The sequence below is a fragment of the Coloeus monedula genome (genome assembly GCF_965178545.1).
Source record: "Coloeus monedula genome assembly, chromosome: 13".
In the NCBI taxonomy this organism is placed as follows: Eukaryota; Metazoa; Chordata; class Aves; order Passeriformes; family Corvidae; genus Coloeus; species Coloeus monedula.
Window position 1 is genome coordinate 13,672,636 of NC_138793.1, and position 17,354 is coordinate 13,689,989.

At 56.6% G+C, this 17,354-nt stretch overlaps 1 protein-coding gene across 1 annotated transcript; it reads right to left on the reverse strand.

The window, feature by feature from the left end:
• Nucleotides 1–358: 358 nt before the first annotated feature.
• HSD11B2 (hydroxysteroid 11-beta dehydrogenase 2) lies at nt 359–17,011 on the reverse strand (the record flags this gene model as incomplete). The annotated part of the gene is made up of 5 exons (XM_082290077.1): nt 359–896; nt 1,365–1,502; nt 2,092–2,277; nt 2,551–2,763; nt 16,717–17,011. 5 exons carry the CDS (start codon nt 17,009–17,011, stop codon nt 535–537), a joined length of 1,194 nt encoding a protein of 397 aa, XP_082146203.1. The 3' UTR covers nt 359–534.
• Nucleotides 17,012–17,354: the final 343 nt, after the last annotated feature.

A 17,354-nucleotide genomic window follows, 5' to 3' on the forward strand; every position in this document is an offset into this window, starting at 1 on the left:
AGAAGGAGACAGCCAGAACCTGCTGGAATATCAAGAATGGATTTATTTAAAAAGTGACAATCACATAGTTCATCTCATGAAGAGCTCTGCGGCACTGGCAGCCTGATCTTGGCCCCTGCACTCGTCAGGAGCATGTGGAGTGTGTAATGAATGGCAGGGAGGCAGTGGCCACAGGGTCCCAGCCCTGACCCAGCCAAGAGGGGACGAAGACAAACAGCTCTGAGAGCAGTAAGGAAGGTGGTGAGTAGCTGAGGAGGTACATCCCAGCCTGTGGTGCAGAGCTGCTGAGTCAGGCAGGGATGGGCCTCTTGGGGGGTGCATGGTTAGAAAAAATACAAAACCAAGGTCTCTAGAAAAATGTTGATTCTTGCACAATAGAAAATAGATCTACCTGATTTTGGAAAGAAATTTGGTTTTTAACGTCTAGTGCTGATTGTTCCCCCACGGTGCAGGAGGGCGGTGCCTTTGGCTGTGCACACGCTCAGGGGCTGGTGTGCCTGGAAATCCTGGGAGAAAGCCCTGTGCAGGCCGAGGTCAGGCCTTCTTCGCATCGTTGTGGTGCTCTCGCTGCAGCGCTCGGGGCAGCTTGGGGTTGATGAAGAATCCTTTCAAGAACAAGTCTCGGACAAAATAGGGCAGGTAGCGGTGTATGAAATACATGATCCCAAGGCCCTGCCCTGGGTAGTAGCGCACAGCTGGATTGGCAGCCAGAAGCCCATCTGTGATGCTGTTCACCACTGCACTGAGGTCCTCCACTGCCACCTTCATGAACTGGATGAACTGCTGGTTGATCTCCTCCACATAGTCCTCGCCATAGGCCTGAAGCAGCTCCTGGGGCAGACTGGCCAACAGCTGCTGCTTCTGCAGGTTCCAGAAGGCAGGGTCACACGTCGTCCCTGCGAGGACACAGTCCCCATGAGCTGTGTGGGCCCCCCACTCCAGGCCCCTGCCATGGATGCCAGCAGCCCCAGTCACCTCCCAGCCTCACAGGAACGTCCTGCTGAGACCCTGGCAAAGATTGACAAGGGTAGCACCATAGTGGCTCTTGGTAGCCTGGCACTGGACCAGGGGTCTCGGACCCTGCCTGCAGTGGGGATGCCGCTTTTATAAACGTGACTGAGCTGCTTTGACCAGCCCTGGTGGTATGGGATCTGCTGGCAGGACCTGATCCTGACCCTCTTTCCGATTCACCAGAGCCCAGTGGCCACAGGATAACCGCTGTCCCCAGGGAGGTGGCTGGAGATGCTCAGAAGCTGCATGCTTCCACCACCAACTGTTCATCCCATTGCTTCATCTTCTGCCTCCCTGGGATACCTGGCCTTTGCCCACGGGCACAGGCAGGGAGTGGGCACTGATCCTCTTACCTGTTTTGTAGTAGCCAGGCAGGATCAGGCTGACTTTGATGCCCCAGGGCTGGAGCTCGCTGCGGAAGGTGTCCATGAGCAGGCTGAGGGCTGCCTTCGAGGCCCCGTAGGCTGCCAGGCAGGGGAAGGGCATGTCACCTGGCACGAGTGAAAGAATGAGTGAGCCAGTGCTCCAGCAGGGACGGAGGGGAGCAGGCGGGGGGGAAGGGTAGGGCTTGTGTAGGGCTGTGTTCCTGGCCCCTGCTCAAGGAAATGGCTTAGGGTTTGCTTTGCTGAGAAAACAACTGAAATTAACTTCAAATTAATGTTTTAATGAGGGGGAAAAAAAGTGGTGAGGGAAGAGGAAATTGATTTTGCCTCCCTGTCCAGCTAAAGTTTGGGATTGTCACCCCTAATGGAGGATTAATGTGTTTTAATGGACAAAAAAAAAGGCCGGGGAGAAGAAGCTGATTTTCCCACCCTGGCCAGGGCTGTCATCCCCAATGGAGGCACATGGCAGCTGGGCTTGAGTTGCCCATGCTGCCTGTGACCAGGTCCCCAGCCCCCATGTCTTGGTGGCTGCTGTGGGGTTCAGCAATGCTGCCAGCTCGTCCTAGAGTACCTGCTGCCAGTTGGCTGGGAAAATTGGAGTGCCTGGGGGGTGGGAACTGCACCACACCAGGGGGATGCTCAAGCCGTGCCTGGGCTGAGGGTGCCAGGGGTGCCACGCTGGAGGGAGGCTGCTCACCTGCAGGGCTGCTCACAGTGACAATGCGGCCGCCAGCGGAGCGGAGCAGGGGCAGCAGCCCCTTGGTGAGCTCCAGGGAGCCGAAGAAGTTCACCTCCATGCAGTTGCGGAACTTGCCCAGGGGCGAGAGCTCAGCATCAGCGATGGTGTCATTGAAGCCAGCGTTGTTCACCAGGCCCCAGAGTCCTGTGGGGATGGGGTGCTTGAAGAGGTGACCTAAATGGGGAACCCCCACCCTGGGATTCCCAGCTGCTCCCCAGGCTGATGGGGGTCCTGCAAGGGAATTGTGGGGTGCTCCAGGACAAGAAGAGAACTTAGGAAAGGCTGTTGGTGCAGGTGCCCTCAGGGAGGCAGCCCCCTGTGGGGGCACATGGAGGCTTGGCACTGCCATGCTGGCTGCAGGCTGAGGTCCCAAGGAGTTCTGTGGGGTCCTGGGGGGGTGCCAAAGGCTCCTCCTACCTGTGCTGTTGGTGTGGGCCTGGATGTGCTGCAGGACCCGCTGGATGTCGTCTGTCTTGGTCAGGTCCATCTGCAGCAGCGTCAGCCTCGGCGAGCAGCTCCGGCGCAGCTCCTGGGCACCGGGACTCTGCAGGTCCAGCACACTGGCAAACACCCGAAAGCCCATGATGTCCAAGTGCCGGGCTGTTGCCTGCCCAAAGCCCGAGTCACATCCTGAAAGAGACAGGAAGAGCCTTGCAGTGGCCAGTGACAGTCACTGTCTGTCCCCAGCTCTCAAAGACGCCCTAGCTCTGCCTCTCCGTAACCCCAGGAACCAAACACCCACCCCCAACATCCGTTTTCCCTTCCCTTGGCTCTGCACCCCGCTGTAGCTCCTGACTCACCAGGATGTGCCCTTGCCCTGGGGCATTCGCAGGTCACGGAACTGCTGTTTTCTCTCCCTTGCGGGAGGAAGAAAACACTCCCTTTATCTACAACCCCATCGCCCCGAGTGCCTCCCTGATTTAAGGTGCAGGTAAACCCGCAGGCACCAGCAATGCACCAGAACAGCCCAGAGCCCTGCAGCGATGCAGGGCCATCAAGCCTCAAAATAGCCTCTGTAAGCTCCATCAAGCACCATTCAGAGCTGGCGAAAGGCTCCGTGGGAGACTTTTGCCGAATGTTTTTCGCCTCCCAGAAGCAGCGGCCAAGAGGCAGAGCACCCCTTCGCCTGGCTGGGGCATGAGGGCGTTAAAAAGGGTGAGGGGAAAAAGGATTCTGATCTGCTCTTGCTACCTTACATCCTTCGAGGGAGCATCCAAACGGGATGGGCCACTCGGAAGAGTACTGGTGCTGTATACCCGGTCCCAGCCTCATCTCTTCCATCTCGGCTCAAACAAGGGCACTACACAGGACACTGTCACCCGCAAAGCCACCACCTGGGTGGCTGGGGGCAGCCCGGGCGGGAGCTGGCTGTTGCAGAGCGGTGACAAGGCCAGTGGCCAGGGTGGAGCGGCCGGGATGCAAACAAACAGCAGTAGCAAGGTACAGGCTGTTCCCGGGGCCGATGGCAGTGCTGATAGCTCAGGGAGTCCGTGCCACAACCGCTGCCCAGTCACATTAACCATTAACAGGGGAGCACTGCAGCGCCAGCCCCATGGCCCTGCACTCTCCTACCCGGCACCTTTGTGTGCTCCTGATGACATCCCTGAAAACGGACCCTGTGTGGCACCTGGAGCCACACAGAGATGGACACAACAGTGGCCCTGGGGACTGTCACTCCCGGCGCAGAGATTCCAGTACCCCTCCATCAGCCTTGTGGTGAGGGCAGCAGGGACTGGCTGTCTCACTCTTCCGTACCCTCAGGCTGGGATCGGGCACTTACAGCTCTTGAGGTGCCAGCTAAGCCGTCAGCTCAGCGTCTCTGTCCCAGTCCCCAGCTCAGTTTTACTTTATTGCTGCGTCAGAAACCTATAATTAAACGCCTGGCCAGAGGCCAGAGTGATAACACAGCCCGGGGGTGCTCAGCTGGCAGGAAGGGGCTGCGGGGACTGCCCTTTCCCACACAACACCCATCATGGATGTGTGCCAGGCTGGCTCAGCATCACCCCTGCATTATCCCTGGCATTGCCCCAGCATCACCCCCAGCACCCTGGTCCACAGGGCATGCTGAAGGTGCTGCCGGCACAGCATATCCACCTCTCCACTCCTCAGGAACAGTGCATGCTGCCAGCCGACAAACAGATAACGTGCATTTCACCTTTCCGAGCAGTGCAGGAGAAAACTGCAATAAAGATAAGCTTTAAAAATAAAAGTGCTCGTGGCCACAGCCTCACCATGACGCAGCTGATGGAAGGGTTACCTGCGCTGCTCCCATGCAGCCCGCAAGACAAGCTTCCAGTCCAAACGCGAAGCTTCCTATCACCACATAACTCTCAAAACCTCAGGAGAATCCCAAAAAACTGAGAGAAACAGGTTTGCTGGCTTCTTATGGGCAAGTCTGGCAAGGAGGAAGCAAACACGACCACGTGCTGTCCAAGTCAGGCAGGGTTTATTTTGCCTTAGAGGAGCAGGGCAGTCAGAGGGTTTGTTTCGGAAGTTCTAATTTATTCACACACATACCAAAAAAAAACTCCTGGGAGGCTGGCGGGAGGCCCAGGGCCAGGAGGGTGAGGATGCTCTGGTGTTATTTAAGGTCTCCGCCGCTGCTCAGCTTCCCATCCGCTGTGCTCAGGCATGGCCAAGAGTGCAGGGAGGGACAATGAACCCCCTGGGCCCATAACACGTGGTCTCAAAGCATGGCAGCGTGCCCGGGGCCATGTTCACTCCCCATGGCCACCAGCACATGAGCTGCTGGCCATGCCAGAGCTGGCGCAGGAGCCATTGCCGCTGGCTCAGCCCCACCGGGAGTGCTGGAGCCGTCCAGTCTGTGCAGCCCCGGCAAGGCTGGCGCTGGGCTCACCGCCCTCCCAGGATGCTGCATCACGAGGAGATGCCGGCGCCAGTTCCCCCCGCCCCAGCTCCCAGCTTGCCAACTGGTTTCACAGTCATGCTGGAGGGAGGGACGTGGTCAGACCAAGCACAGGAGAAGCCCGGCATAGGGAGTGCAGAAGAGGAGAGCACATACCTTGAAGCCCCCCATTGCATCCCCATGGGCTCTGGGCCAGCAGAATGAGGCTTTTGCTGCAGCAGGAGCAGAGCAAAGCCTGAGTCCAGGTTGCAAAATCCAGCAGCCCTCCGCAAGATCAGCAAGCCGGGACAAACTCCTGCACCAGGGGCGGACAGTCTTTTGCCAGAGGAGTGGGTCAGCAGCAATTCCTGAGGACTTTGCAGAAGCTCCAGGCACTTCAGCGGCTCCCCCAGGAGTGCGAGATGCAAGCCTCCACTAGAATTTTGGCATGACAAGCCCCAACTTTACTTATCTTGAGCAAGCAAAAAGGTCTGGCCTCCAGCATCGTCATAAGGGGTGCCCTCCTGTCCACTCAGGGAGGGCAAAGAGGACTGACCCCAAAGCATCTTGCATCCACTGCCCAGAGTTGCTCCGCACCAGTGACAGCAGAGCCACCGCTGGGGCTGAGCTGTGCCAGTTGGGCAGCTCCCAGCCAGCCTGCACCACTTGTGCTTCCTCGCTGCTAGGAGCCGGCTGAAGCTGCAGTCCTGGTTTGGTGTGGACACGTTTCTTTCAGGTGAGTCAAGCATGACACGCTCTGACATTTTGCTGTCTCAGGTATTCACCCTGCTCCTGCACTAGCACCAAGACCACCACACACAGACGTGCTCCAAATTAGCTCTTCAGTTTGCTGATTGGAGCAGAGAGGGTCAATAACACGGGTACGGCCCGGGAGCTGCTGAACCACAACCATGCGCCTGCCCCTGCCCCCACTGCTGGCACGTTACGTGATGGAGGTGGCACAGGTCCGTGGTGCTCACCCCAACACAACCTAGGAGTGGCTTCCCTTCCCAAGCTGCGAGCTGAGAATTCTCATCCATGGGCTGTGAGCTGTGCAACCTCATTCCGGAGCTGGGGAACTGCAAGCTGGGCATCTTAATCCCCGAGCTACAAGCCAAGCATCTTCATCCCTGAGCCATGAGCTGTGAATCCTCATCCGTGAACCACAAGTTGTGCATCCTCATGACCTCTGCAGCCTCATCCTTGAACCATGCACAACAGGTGAGGACCAGTGCAAAACCTCAGTAGTGAGAAACACAGCTTGGCTGAAGAATTCTCACTTGGCCGCAAAACTGCCCAGAGTCTGGTGGGTACAGCGACAGCTTCCTGGAGCTGGCCCCTCCACAGCCACCCCAGCTGAGGACCCTGGTGTGGAAGCTGAAGAGGGGTTGCCCCAGGGCTGAGCATGGACCAGCTCCCCCAGGGTCACCCATGGTCAGTCAGCAGCCCTAGGGGCTGCTCTCCAGATACCCGGAGGCATCCCTTGAGGATGCTCCATCTTCCACTGACTGGGAGCTTGCCACCTGGAGTTGGGCACTTAGAAGGGCATCACCCCCTCCTCAGCTCTGCAGGCCATTGCCTGGGTGCCCCCTGCTGCTCCCCAAATCCCAGGACATCAATTCCACCTCCCCACAGAGCTTTAGGGCTGTGTCCCACCACCCTGTCTGAGAGGCCTTGCCAAGATGGAGCTGTCACCAGGCTCAAGGACACCATCAACCGGGGGGGAGCTGGGGCGCCAAGGCCGAATGGATGAATATGCTGAGCCACTTGTTTCCATAGGCTCAAGCTCAAACCCTGCCTGGGATGCCAAGCTAAACATGGCCTTTGGCTCTGACAGGATTCACTGCCACCTTGGATCCAGCTTGTCCGGGCATGGGATGGGATTTAGCCGGGCAGCACCGAGGAAGGTTCAGCTGGGTCCCTGAGCAGGCACTGATCCCAACTCAGCTGTTCTTTTCAGCTCCATCCTGGGAGTGTGGGCACCTCATGGATGTGGAAGCACAGGACAAGGTGGCACTGAGGGGGGATGGTGCCATCAGAGGGGATGGCCGTCCCCTAAACGAACTCAGGGAGGGGGTCCTTGCGCAGTGCGGGTCCAGGCGGGATAAAATGCCCAGCAAAATCCTGCATGGGCAGGGCAAGGCCCTGTGGCCGACACCTTCCAGATGCTGCACGCATTTGGAGCAAGGAGTGATAGAGGGGTGATGTCAGCCCTGGACAAGAGGGAACAAATTCTTGGCAGCTCACAGGAGAGGGAGGGGAAGGCAGGAGCACCTGTCCTCACAGCAGCTGGGCTGCCACAGCCACGCACCAGCCCCAGCCTCCCCAGCCAGGCATCAGCCACTGTCTGCTCACACCTGAGGTACTGCTGGGGGAGTGGGGCCAGGAAGGGGTACCAACAGCCCCCAACCCATCGTAGCCAGTGTCATCACTGTCCACAGGAAACACCCCCCCAGCCAGTGGCTTGCATGGCATTCCATGTCTCCACTCCCCATGGAAGCAGCCCTCATACCGAGGCACAGGCAGCTGGAGCTGGGGTGGCAGCAGCCCCAGTGATGCTGCCGCTGGTCCCCAGCGGGCGGGTTCAGGAAGTCACAAGCCTAATTAAATTAAATTAAAGCCAGAAGATGCCTTTGAGGATGACCCAAATCCCATCCGCAAATCCCTAGTGAGTGGATAATGCAGGAGCCCCCCACCCAAGCAGCCTGAGTGGACATCCCTGCAAAGCCTCAGCCTCCTTCCTGAGCAGGACCTGAGCCAAGCAGGGCACACACTGCCCCTGCTCCCCTAGGATCCCCTCCTGCATGGCACAGTCCACACAGGCAGTTGGAGGGAGATTGCTGATGGCTCCCATAGCCCAGGATAGCCACATCCCTCCAACAGGTCCTGTGGGTCAGAGCAGGGGTCAGACAAACTCTCAGCCCCACAAGGAGACCCATGACAGAAGGCAGAGCTGGGAATGCCCATGGTAGGGGGTACATGGGCGACCTACCCCTCCCTGTGCCGGGGACAATAGCCAGATGGTATGAATTACAATGGATTAGCAAAGTGTTCCTGGAGCCTCACAGCCATCACCTCCACCCGGGAAGTTATCTCCCACTTAACAAAGAGAAGGGGCAAAATCCGATTTTCTGCCTAGACAACCAATGGCAACCAGGCAGGGATGACGAGGAGCCCCGAGGCCAGTGTGGATGCACCCACAGCTTCTGGATGAAAGCCCATTTCTCAGGAGCTTTACTGGTGCATCCGTATTGGGGACCTGATAGCACAAAAGCAGCTGGGCAATAAAAAAAGTGTCAGAGGCCACAGCCCTCTCCATCACTGTCACTAAAAGCCATCCAGACGCAGTATCCCCCACCAAAGCTGCGAGCAGCAGATGCTGTTTGCAAACGGTGGGGCTAATGAAGGCAGGATCTTGTTAGTGCCCTGGGGCAGCAGGACAGGAATGAGCCCAGCTGCCTCCCCCTATGCAAGGCCAGTGTCTGGTGGGATGCTCAAAGAAGTCGGGATCCAGGAATTAACCCAGCCCTGGCATGGCAGTGATGCTGCTGCCAGTGAGCAGCGACCGTGTGCTCACGAGCCGACAGGGGGGAGGAAGTGCCACCTCCAGCATCACCGCGACACTTCGCAGAAAGAGAGCACAGGAATTTCCTAGAAGCAGCCGCTCACCGCACCCCGGGGCTGGATGGCATCTTCCGGCAGCTGCTGTCTCCACTGAGTGGAGATCCTCTCCCCAAGAGGAGTGGTGAGACTCTCACAGTCAAGAATTTGAGCTTTCAGCAAGCAGGGATGAGCGAGAGAAGACAGCAGCACACACATCCACCTGGCACAGGCCGTACATCAGAGCTAATCTGGGATAGATGGATGGATGTCCCTCTGAGAAGAGGAAGTTGTGAGGTGCTGTGGCAATAGCCGGGTTAATAATCACCTTCAGAGGGAACACAGTGAACTGGGAACACGGAGCCGACAAGCCTCGACAGCCATCCATCAGGAAGAGCTGTCGCTGGGAAGAACACCCGGGGCCCAGGGACAGCTCAACCAGATCAGTGCCAATGGCAAGCAACTGCTAACACATCCACCTGGGCTCTTGGAGAGGCTGGGTAGGAACCAGGCTGGGAAGCCAGAAAGCTCCACCAGCTGTGTCTCGAATGTGACACTGAAGATGATTCTGGGGAATAAGGTGGTGGCAATAAAGCCATGGCTGGGGCACCTGCTGGTGGGCACCTCTGGTCTGCAAATGGGCTCTCCAGGGACTCCTAGCAGGCTGGAGAACCACCAGCCGAACCCCATTTGCATCCCTCCTGTGTGCTAACAAGCAAGGAGAGGCATCAGGTCACGTCTAAGGTCTGCTACAGGCAGGGCTAATCCATCCACAGGCAGCTGAAGAGAAGACCAGCTCTTCTACATGGACCACCCTGAGCCATCACCACCCAGAGAGATCTCCAGGAAGATGTTTCTAGCCAGGACAACAAAGCACCACAGCCATGGCATGACCAGGAGAACCTCTAGCCATGTGGTGAAACCATGGGAGAGGCCCTGAAGTATCACCCAGATAGCACTGTGAGCAAGTCACAGGTGATGCCAGCAGAGACAAAGCCATGATGGGAACAGTGCTGACCAAAGCAACAGCTTCAGAGCAAGCCCAGCAAGCTGTTAGGCATTTCAGAGATTGCAGCACCACAATAAGGCTGTGGCAGTTCCAATGGCGCTCTACCAGTTCAGGGATATTTTGGTGATGAGATTCTACTTTGCTTGTAAGGTGCCATCTCATCACTCTTCTTGTCACAGGAGTAAACTTCCACCACATGCCACAATCCCAAGCAAGCAGAAAAAGTGGTGCAAGCCCTGCCCATTCCCACATCATGATGGTCTCTACAGCTGCACCAACTATTTTCTTTTGCAGCTTCCAGGTCCATGTGAAGATGGGGACATTTTTTTTTTTTAGAAACAGAGCAAACACTTGAGCAAACACCAACTGAGCTTCTGCCAAGACAGCTTTTGAAATACACTGAGCTGTTTAAGCCCCCAGGCTCAGAGCTATGCCTCATGATGACCTCAAGCCACACCAGCCCTTTCCATACTCAGTTCAAGTTGTTCCCTCCTCACTCTTCACCTGCAGCTCTCACCAGCTCTTCAGAGTAAGAGTTTGAGTATCATAAGACTGCTTTGGTGCATTTTCCCCAAAATACATGAAGGTGGCCCTCCAGGCTGATGTGCTTGGACATAGTTGTGCTGACCCAGGCAATGCCAGGGCAGCACCCACACATGCCCTTCAGCTTAGGCAGAGCCCAGCAAAACAGCTGAAAGAGGGGGATAGAATTCATCCTGGGATGGCTGCACACCCCAGGTTGGAGCTTATCCCCACCTGGTAACCAGGACCCTAGAGAGGAACAAACACTGGTCACAGTGGATACTCATAGCAATGTGAGGCCCTGGTAACCCAGAGAAGCTGTCCTGTCCCTGGAAGTGTTCAAGGCCAGGTTGGATGTGGCTTGGAGCAACCTGGTCTAGTAGAATGTGTTCATGCCCAAGGCAGGGGGGTTGGAACAAGATGGTCTTTAAAGTCTTTTCCAACACAAACCATTGGAGCTTCTATGATTCTGAGAGGCCAGACATTCAAAGTTGCCACAGAAGATATCAGGGCAGGTATCTGAGCTTTCCAGCCCATCCCTTCTCTCCGTTCCTAGCCTGCCTGGGAGTCACTCGCCATCTGGCTCCACAGGGTCAACCACCCAGCAAGAGGAAGCGCCACCGCAAATCCTGTAAAGCCAAAAACTGCTTTCCAAGATTACAGCCTTAGAGCCAGCAAATCCCAGGACAGCGCCATGTGTGACAGGGAAGCCAGCTCCCGAGGGAAGCTGATAAAGCTCAGGGACTGGCAGCTCTCCAGGGGAGAAGGAAGCAGAAGTGATACGTTGCTCATGCAGGCACATACAAGCTGAGACAGAAGAACGGGAGATAGTGAAGGGGAGCAGGGAAGGAGATAACAGACACATAGTGGGGAGGTTAAAAATAAAAGGTCCTAAACTGTACCTGTAGCAACACACTGACAGTATGAGGGCAATATTTCCACCTCATCAGAGAAAATTTGGGCATTTTCCACCTTATCATAGAACAGTTTAGGTTGGAAGGGACGCTAAAGGTTATCCAGTTCCAACACCCCTGCCATGGGGCAGGGACAGCTTCCAGTAGCTCAGATTGCCCCAAGTCCCATCCAGCATGGCCTTGAAGGCTCCACAGCAGTATCTCAGATCTGAGATGACAGGAGGCACACCAGGAGATGAAGAGGTGTAAAAGCCCTGCAGCCTTTCCTCCTGGGAAAAAAAACCCTTCCAGCTGGAGTTTTAGACCAGCCCTGAAAAAAGACTATAGGGAGAAGGCAAATGGCTGCCCAGATTTGGTGGAAACACCTTGAAGAGCCCCCTCAAACAAAACCCTGGCTGGGCAAGTCCACCAACCCTGTGCTGTGCTCCAACTAGTAAAAGCAGCAACCAGCTCTTCTGTAACCAGATCCTGGCTTGAGGGGAGCTAGACTCAACAGTGGGTAACCCAATCCCAGACCTCATTAAAAGTGTGCTGCTCATTGGACTAGAGGGCAGCAACTGCCTACACTTCTCTCCTTCCGAAAGCATCCGTTCCCATCTGACAATCTCATTTCGGCAGGGAAGTCTTTGCTTTGTTGCTCTCATGTCCCTGCATAACCCCGAGGCTAATCAAGCCAGCTTGGGTTTCTCTACCAACTCCAGTCTCCCACAGTATGAAACCTCAATGCTTTTTTCCTCCTAATTAGCTGTGCTCATCATTTTTGGTTAACGGTGCTAAAAACTCCCACCTCAACAGGTCTGTGTCATTTGTAGGCTTCAAAAGTGCTTATTTTATAGATAAGTGAGAAAAAGCCTAGCGTATCTATCCACATGCCTGTGGTGAGCAGGGGTAGGTATCTATTTCTGAAGAAACCTCACGTGGGAAAGAAGAATCCTAAATCCATGGAGGGCTGCTGACAAAGCGGGGGGAGAGCTTCAGCCCAGCAGATAGAGGCAGAAAAAGCAGCTTTCCTGCTCTGCTCCCAAAAGCCAGCAGCAAACCCTAGAGTTAAATGTTGCATTTTTTTTCTTCAGGTATACCAGGAATTGCTTGTACACCAGGGCTGGAATTTGGGTGTTTGATTTTGGTCCTGTCCCACCTCTCAGCTTGGAGGCAGCAGCTGCCTCTGCTGTTAATTTTTAATAGCTTCTGGAAAAATCAGAGCAATTTCAGGGAATAAGCTGATTTTCAGCCTTCACTTATAGAATGACAGAATGGTTTGGTTTGGCAGGGACCTGAAAGATCACCTAGTTCCAACCCCCTGCACTTAGGCTGGGGGAAGATCCCAGGTACCTCTGAGCTGGATCGCTGGCTCGAGAAGCAGAGTGAAAGTCACCTATGGAGAGCTGCAGCGCCTTTGCATAAAGCATTTCTCATGGCACGGCTGGTGGCAGGCTCAGCACCACACACGGGCTGTGAGCACGCCGTGCAGGTGCTCTAGCTGCACCGCGGTGCAGAGGTGCCCATCCCAGAGCCAGCCCTGAAGCCTTGACCCTGACATTTCTCAGTCACCTTGTTTAGCTGGAAAATAGATCTAAGACAACATCAAAGTCCAGATGGGAGCAGTGCTGCTTTTTTACCACAGAAAGTGATTTACCTTCGTGGCAGAAAGCAGGAGTCCCAACATCTGGATTGAATCACTGTCCTGCTGCAGCCAGCAGATGCTTCAACATCTGTGGAGTCCATGGGAAACACTGAAGTGCTGCAAGTTGCAAAGCCTCTGTTAACCTTGAATGTGATCTGAAGCTCTGACCCATTTCAGATTGTTAATGGGGCATGCAATTGTAACAAGAGCACTTCACCAGAAAAACCACACTTCCCCTGCAGCCAGGAAGAAGAGAGGAGGACAGGGCAGGTTTGGGTCTGGGCAGCCTGACCTACAAACCAATTTTGTGCACAGAGATGATTTGCTGGAAGACAGACCAATCTGCAGGTGTTCCTGGCTTCATAGACTGCACCAAGTAATAGTAAGGATACAAGAGACCTAAACTGCCTCTCTCAGGCAGCCATCCTGATATTTGGGGTTATTGGAGAGCTAATTCAGGTACCACCATCACAGACAGAACAACAATTCACGATTTTCAACTTTTCATCCAAGCTGAAGCATATGAACCAATACCTTGTAGCACAACTCCTGTCCTCCCTCTGCTCTGGCAAAGCCCTGCAGGCAGGCAGACTCTATGGGCTGGTTTGCATTCGGTGCTTTCCAAGGATCTGCAGTAAATCGGGCAATTGGCTACTGTCCAAAGAACCACCCCACACAGTGACACATGGCAGAGCTACACAACAGCAAGAGGCTTGCACTTCCCAGCTGCTCAGCGGAGCCCTGGCATGCTCCTGGCCATCCCTCCACCACCTCCAGGCACCTACTTGTGTTGTATGGTTTGAATGGACTCACTGAATTCCACAGGCATCTGCTAAGACCACGGGGACCAAAGGATGGTCTAGGTTCATATCTAAACTGACCCAGTCAAAGCCCAACCTTGCACAAAGCACTGCCAGTCTGAGTCTGGAAAGGCCAAGAAATGGCAGCTCATCACCTCCCTCCAAGACTGCTCTCACAGATCATCACCCCTGCCCAGGCTCCAGAGGCTGGACTGCTTTTTGTACCAATTCCCGATGGGAAGGAGTACAGGATATAACACCCCTCCTCTTTGCTCCCCCAGCTCTGAGGTGTCCAGTGGCCCTAAGAACACCCAGCAGTGCTGTTTCCCATTTGGAAAGGGGGGTGGACACACAAACCAGCTGTTTGATGTTCAGAGCAAGCAGCTCCCAGTGAGCCACTGGCACCACTGGCCCACAGGTGCCAACCAACAGCACCAGCACCCCGGAGTGCCCTGTCACACACCCTGGTGAGCGATGCTGGGTATTGGCTGCCTTGCAGCTTCCCAGTGCTGGATCAGGCTCTGTTCAGGCAGCTGCCCATGCCAACCCTGCCCACACCCCACAGACATGTTGGGGTACCTCTGGTTTTCCAAGTTTGGCCAAAGCCTGTGCCAGGTGTGGGCTCATCTTCAAGGCAAGGGCAGGCTCAGGACAGCAAGCCAAGGGAGGCACGGAGATAGCTGCTGTCTCCCTCCCAGCCCAGGCCAAGCAACTGATCTCTGCTCCCCTCCTCATCCCCACCATCCTCCTGGGGCTGACCTCTCCCAGCCCCCGGCTGCACAGGAGGGCATTCTCCTCCTCCCTGAAAACAGCTGTGACATCCCTGAGGAAGACAGGATTAACACTTTCCTCACCCTCTGCCCCCAGCCAGGCTGCATCCACTGGAGCCATGCTCCTGGAGAAGCTGGACCATTGGATGCAGAAAAAAAGCCTTAAGGTCACAGCCCCAGACAAACACAGCACTGCAGGGACTAGTGACCACTTACTTTGCTAGCCCAGGGGATTCATCATGGGAAAGCACAGCATTCCTTGCTCCCCTCTAGCAGCAGGCAGCTGCCCATCCCTGCTCCAGCCAAACCCCAGTCCCATGTGCAACAGCCAAAATGCAAACCTGCAACAGATGGGAAACGCCACAACTTTCCAGTCCCTGCTGCTACACAGGGTCAGCAGCTTTGCTCTGCAGCAGCTCTACAGCTGCTCTGCTATTTTCCCACTGAGCTGCACAGTTAGTTTTCCTTCAATCCTTCCCATTACTAGGTTTTATTTAGCCAGAGATGTCTAGACCAGCACATGGGGCTGGAGCATCACATGCAGAGCTCAACTTAGGGTTGTTCCTGGGGAGAGTGGGCAGCTGGAAGAGCTGAAACTCATCACCAGGGAGATAGAACAGCACTGCAGCCACCTTTCCTTGCTCCAGATAAGCATCACTGAAGCTGCTGCAGGATTAAGACAGCAGCCAAGATGTGCATACAAGGAAATGATGCCCAAAGATTTTCAGGCTGAGACCTGCACTGCTCCATATAGACAGGACTTTGTGCCATTTCTCAGTTGATCTGCAAGGTCCAGCACAACACACAGCATGGCAGGAGCTCTGTCCCCAGCCTCACACACCTTCACTGAGGCCCAGCATCCCCAGGCATCCAAGAGCATGCCGCTTGCTCTGCTGGGCTTTGCTTCCCATTGGCAAGAGGGGGACGATCAGGCTGCATTTCTCCCAGAGCTGATCCTTCCCGGCTGCTCCCACAGGAGACACAGGCAGCTACTCAATACCTAGTTGCCTGGAATTAATCCTTAAAAGAATCAGGCTAATTACTATGCAAATACTCAAGTGAGGGATGCCATCCGCAGCAGAACAGCCCTCGCATCTGCCCCTTGGCAGGCACTTGCTGGAGCAGCAGTACAGAAACGCCGATCCCGCACCACGGGCTGCACCTCTAACCTGTAAAACCACAAAATATTTACAGCCAAGAGCAAACACATCAGAGCTGCAGAGGTGCCACCTCAATGCACTGGGGCAAGAACACCTTGTTCCAGTCACTGACTCACTAATTATACAGGCAATGCCAGAGAGCCAGGGCTGCCAGAGCCAGTGTGCCACAGGGCACCCGTGAGCGCATGGCTGTCAGACATGTCCTCCCCAGGCAGCCCTGCCCTGCTGCAGCTTTGACCTTCACTCATTTGAATCATTCATTCATCTGCTGCCTTGCTCCTCTAATCTTCCTCCTCCAGAGGATTCCCTGCACTTCCCACTGGTGCCAAAGAACCCCTGGAAGGGGGACCCAGGTCTTGCCTTAATTTTCTAGGAAACAGGCAACTGCCTTCTCCAGCTTCAGAGCCTCCAAGCCTAGCCCAGACATTGCCACCAGGATGCAGGCTCCTGTCCTTGGGAACATTGCCAAGGTCATGCCCACAAGTTTCCCTCCCCTCTACATCCATGCGGAGCCAGCAGCACCTTCCAGGCACACCTGGAGCAAAAACCACCCCAGCTCCAGCACTTCCTCCTCACCTCTCCACTACCATTGCCTCACAGCAAAGCACTGCTGAGCCTGGCTCTCATCCTCCACGAGGAAGGAGTGAGAAAACCATGTATACACCAAGATATTCTAAAGAGCTTCAGCCACCGAGCCAGAGTGTGCAAAACTTGGGAGCACAGCACATTCCCTGAGGAGCAACCTTCCCCATGGAGGAGCTCTGGACCAGGCAGCCCAAAGAGGAGGCAGGCAGCAGCTGGGCAGCATTTCCCGAGGATACCCACACAGTGGAGGACCTTGTCGCCAGCAGCTCCCTGGATGGAGCTCTGGATGAAGCAGTGATGCTCAGCGCTGGGTAGCCAGCTCTGTTGTAGCCTCTAGAGATACTATGAGAATCTTTCCAAGAACAAGTACGGCTCCAGAGGGGAGGAAGGGAAGGGGAGGAGAGGAGAGGGAAGCCCTTAGGCCAGCCGACGGGGTCCCAAGCCAGCACTCCGGCTCTGTCCCATCTTATCTCGGCACTTCCAGAGGAAGCAGCTCTCGGCATCGTGCTGCGACTAGTGGTCAACACTCGAGGGGGCATTGCAACTCCCTGCTTCGGGGGGCAGATACAGCCTGGCCGGTTCTGCTTGGACGTGGAAGAGGATGAGGGATGCGCTGGCAGCGGTGGTTGGTCCCTTGGTCCCCAGCGGGACCCCGCTGACAGCAGCGTCCCGGTGCCTGCGGGACGCCCCACTCCGCTCCCCGCCGAGCCCAGGCGGTGCCGTCGGGGCGTCGAGGCCGTGTCCCCGCACTCACCTGTGACAAGGACGGCTCTGCCCGCCACCGGCAGCAGCCCGCGGGGCGCCGCCCGCCACAGCAGCAGCCCGGCGGCGGCGGCGGCCAGGGCCAGCCCCAGGGGCAGCGGCAGCCAGGCGCGGCACAGGCTCTGCAGCGCGGCCAGCAGCGCCAGCGGCAGCACCAGCCCCCGGCCCAGCGGCGGCCCCAGCCCCCGGCCCGGCCCCGGCGCCCGCCGCGCCGCCCGCAGCGCCAGGCTGCCGGCCAGCGCCGCCCACAGCGCGCCGTGCGCCCAGCGCTCCAGCCCCGGCTCCATCCCGATCCCGGGCCCGGCACGGCCCCGCCGCTGCCACTCGCCCGCCCCGCCGCGCCCGTTTATACCCGCCCGGCGGGGGAGCGGGGCGGGGCGGGACCGGCCGCCGCCAATGGGAGCCGGGCGGGACGGGAGCGCCGGGCACCGGGAGCCGCGGACACCGGCGCCGACATCGACACCGGCGACCGGGGAGGGGGGAAGGCGGAGCACCTTGGTACCCACATCTCGGCACGGCTCCGCTCGGCGTGGCTTCGCGCGGTACTGCGCGGCACGGCTCGGGACATCGTGCTGCCTGGATAGGCTCCGCTCGACTCGGCTCGGCTCGGCACGGCACGGTTTGGCTTGG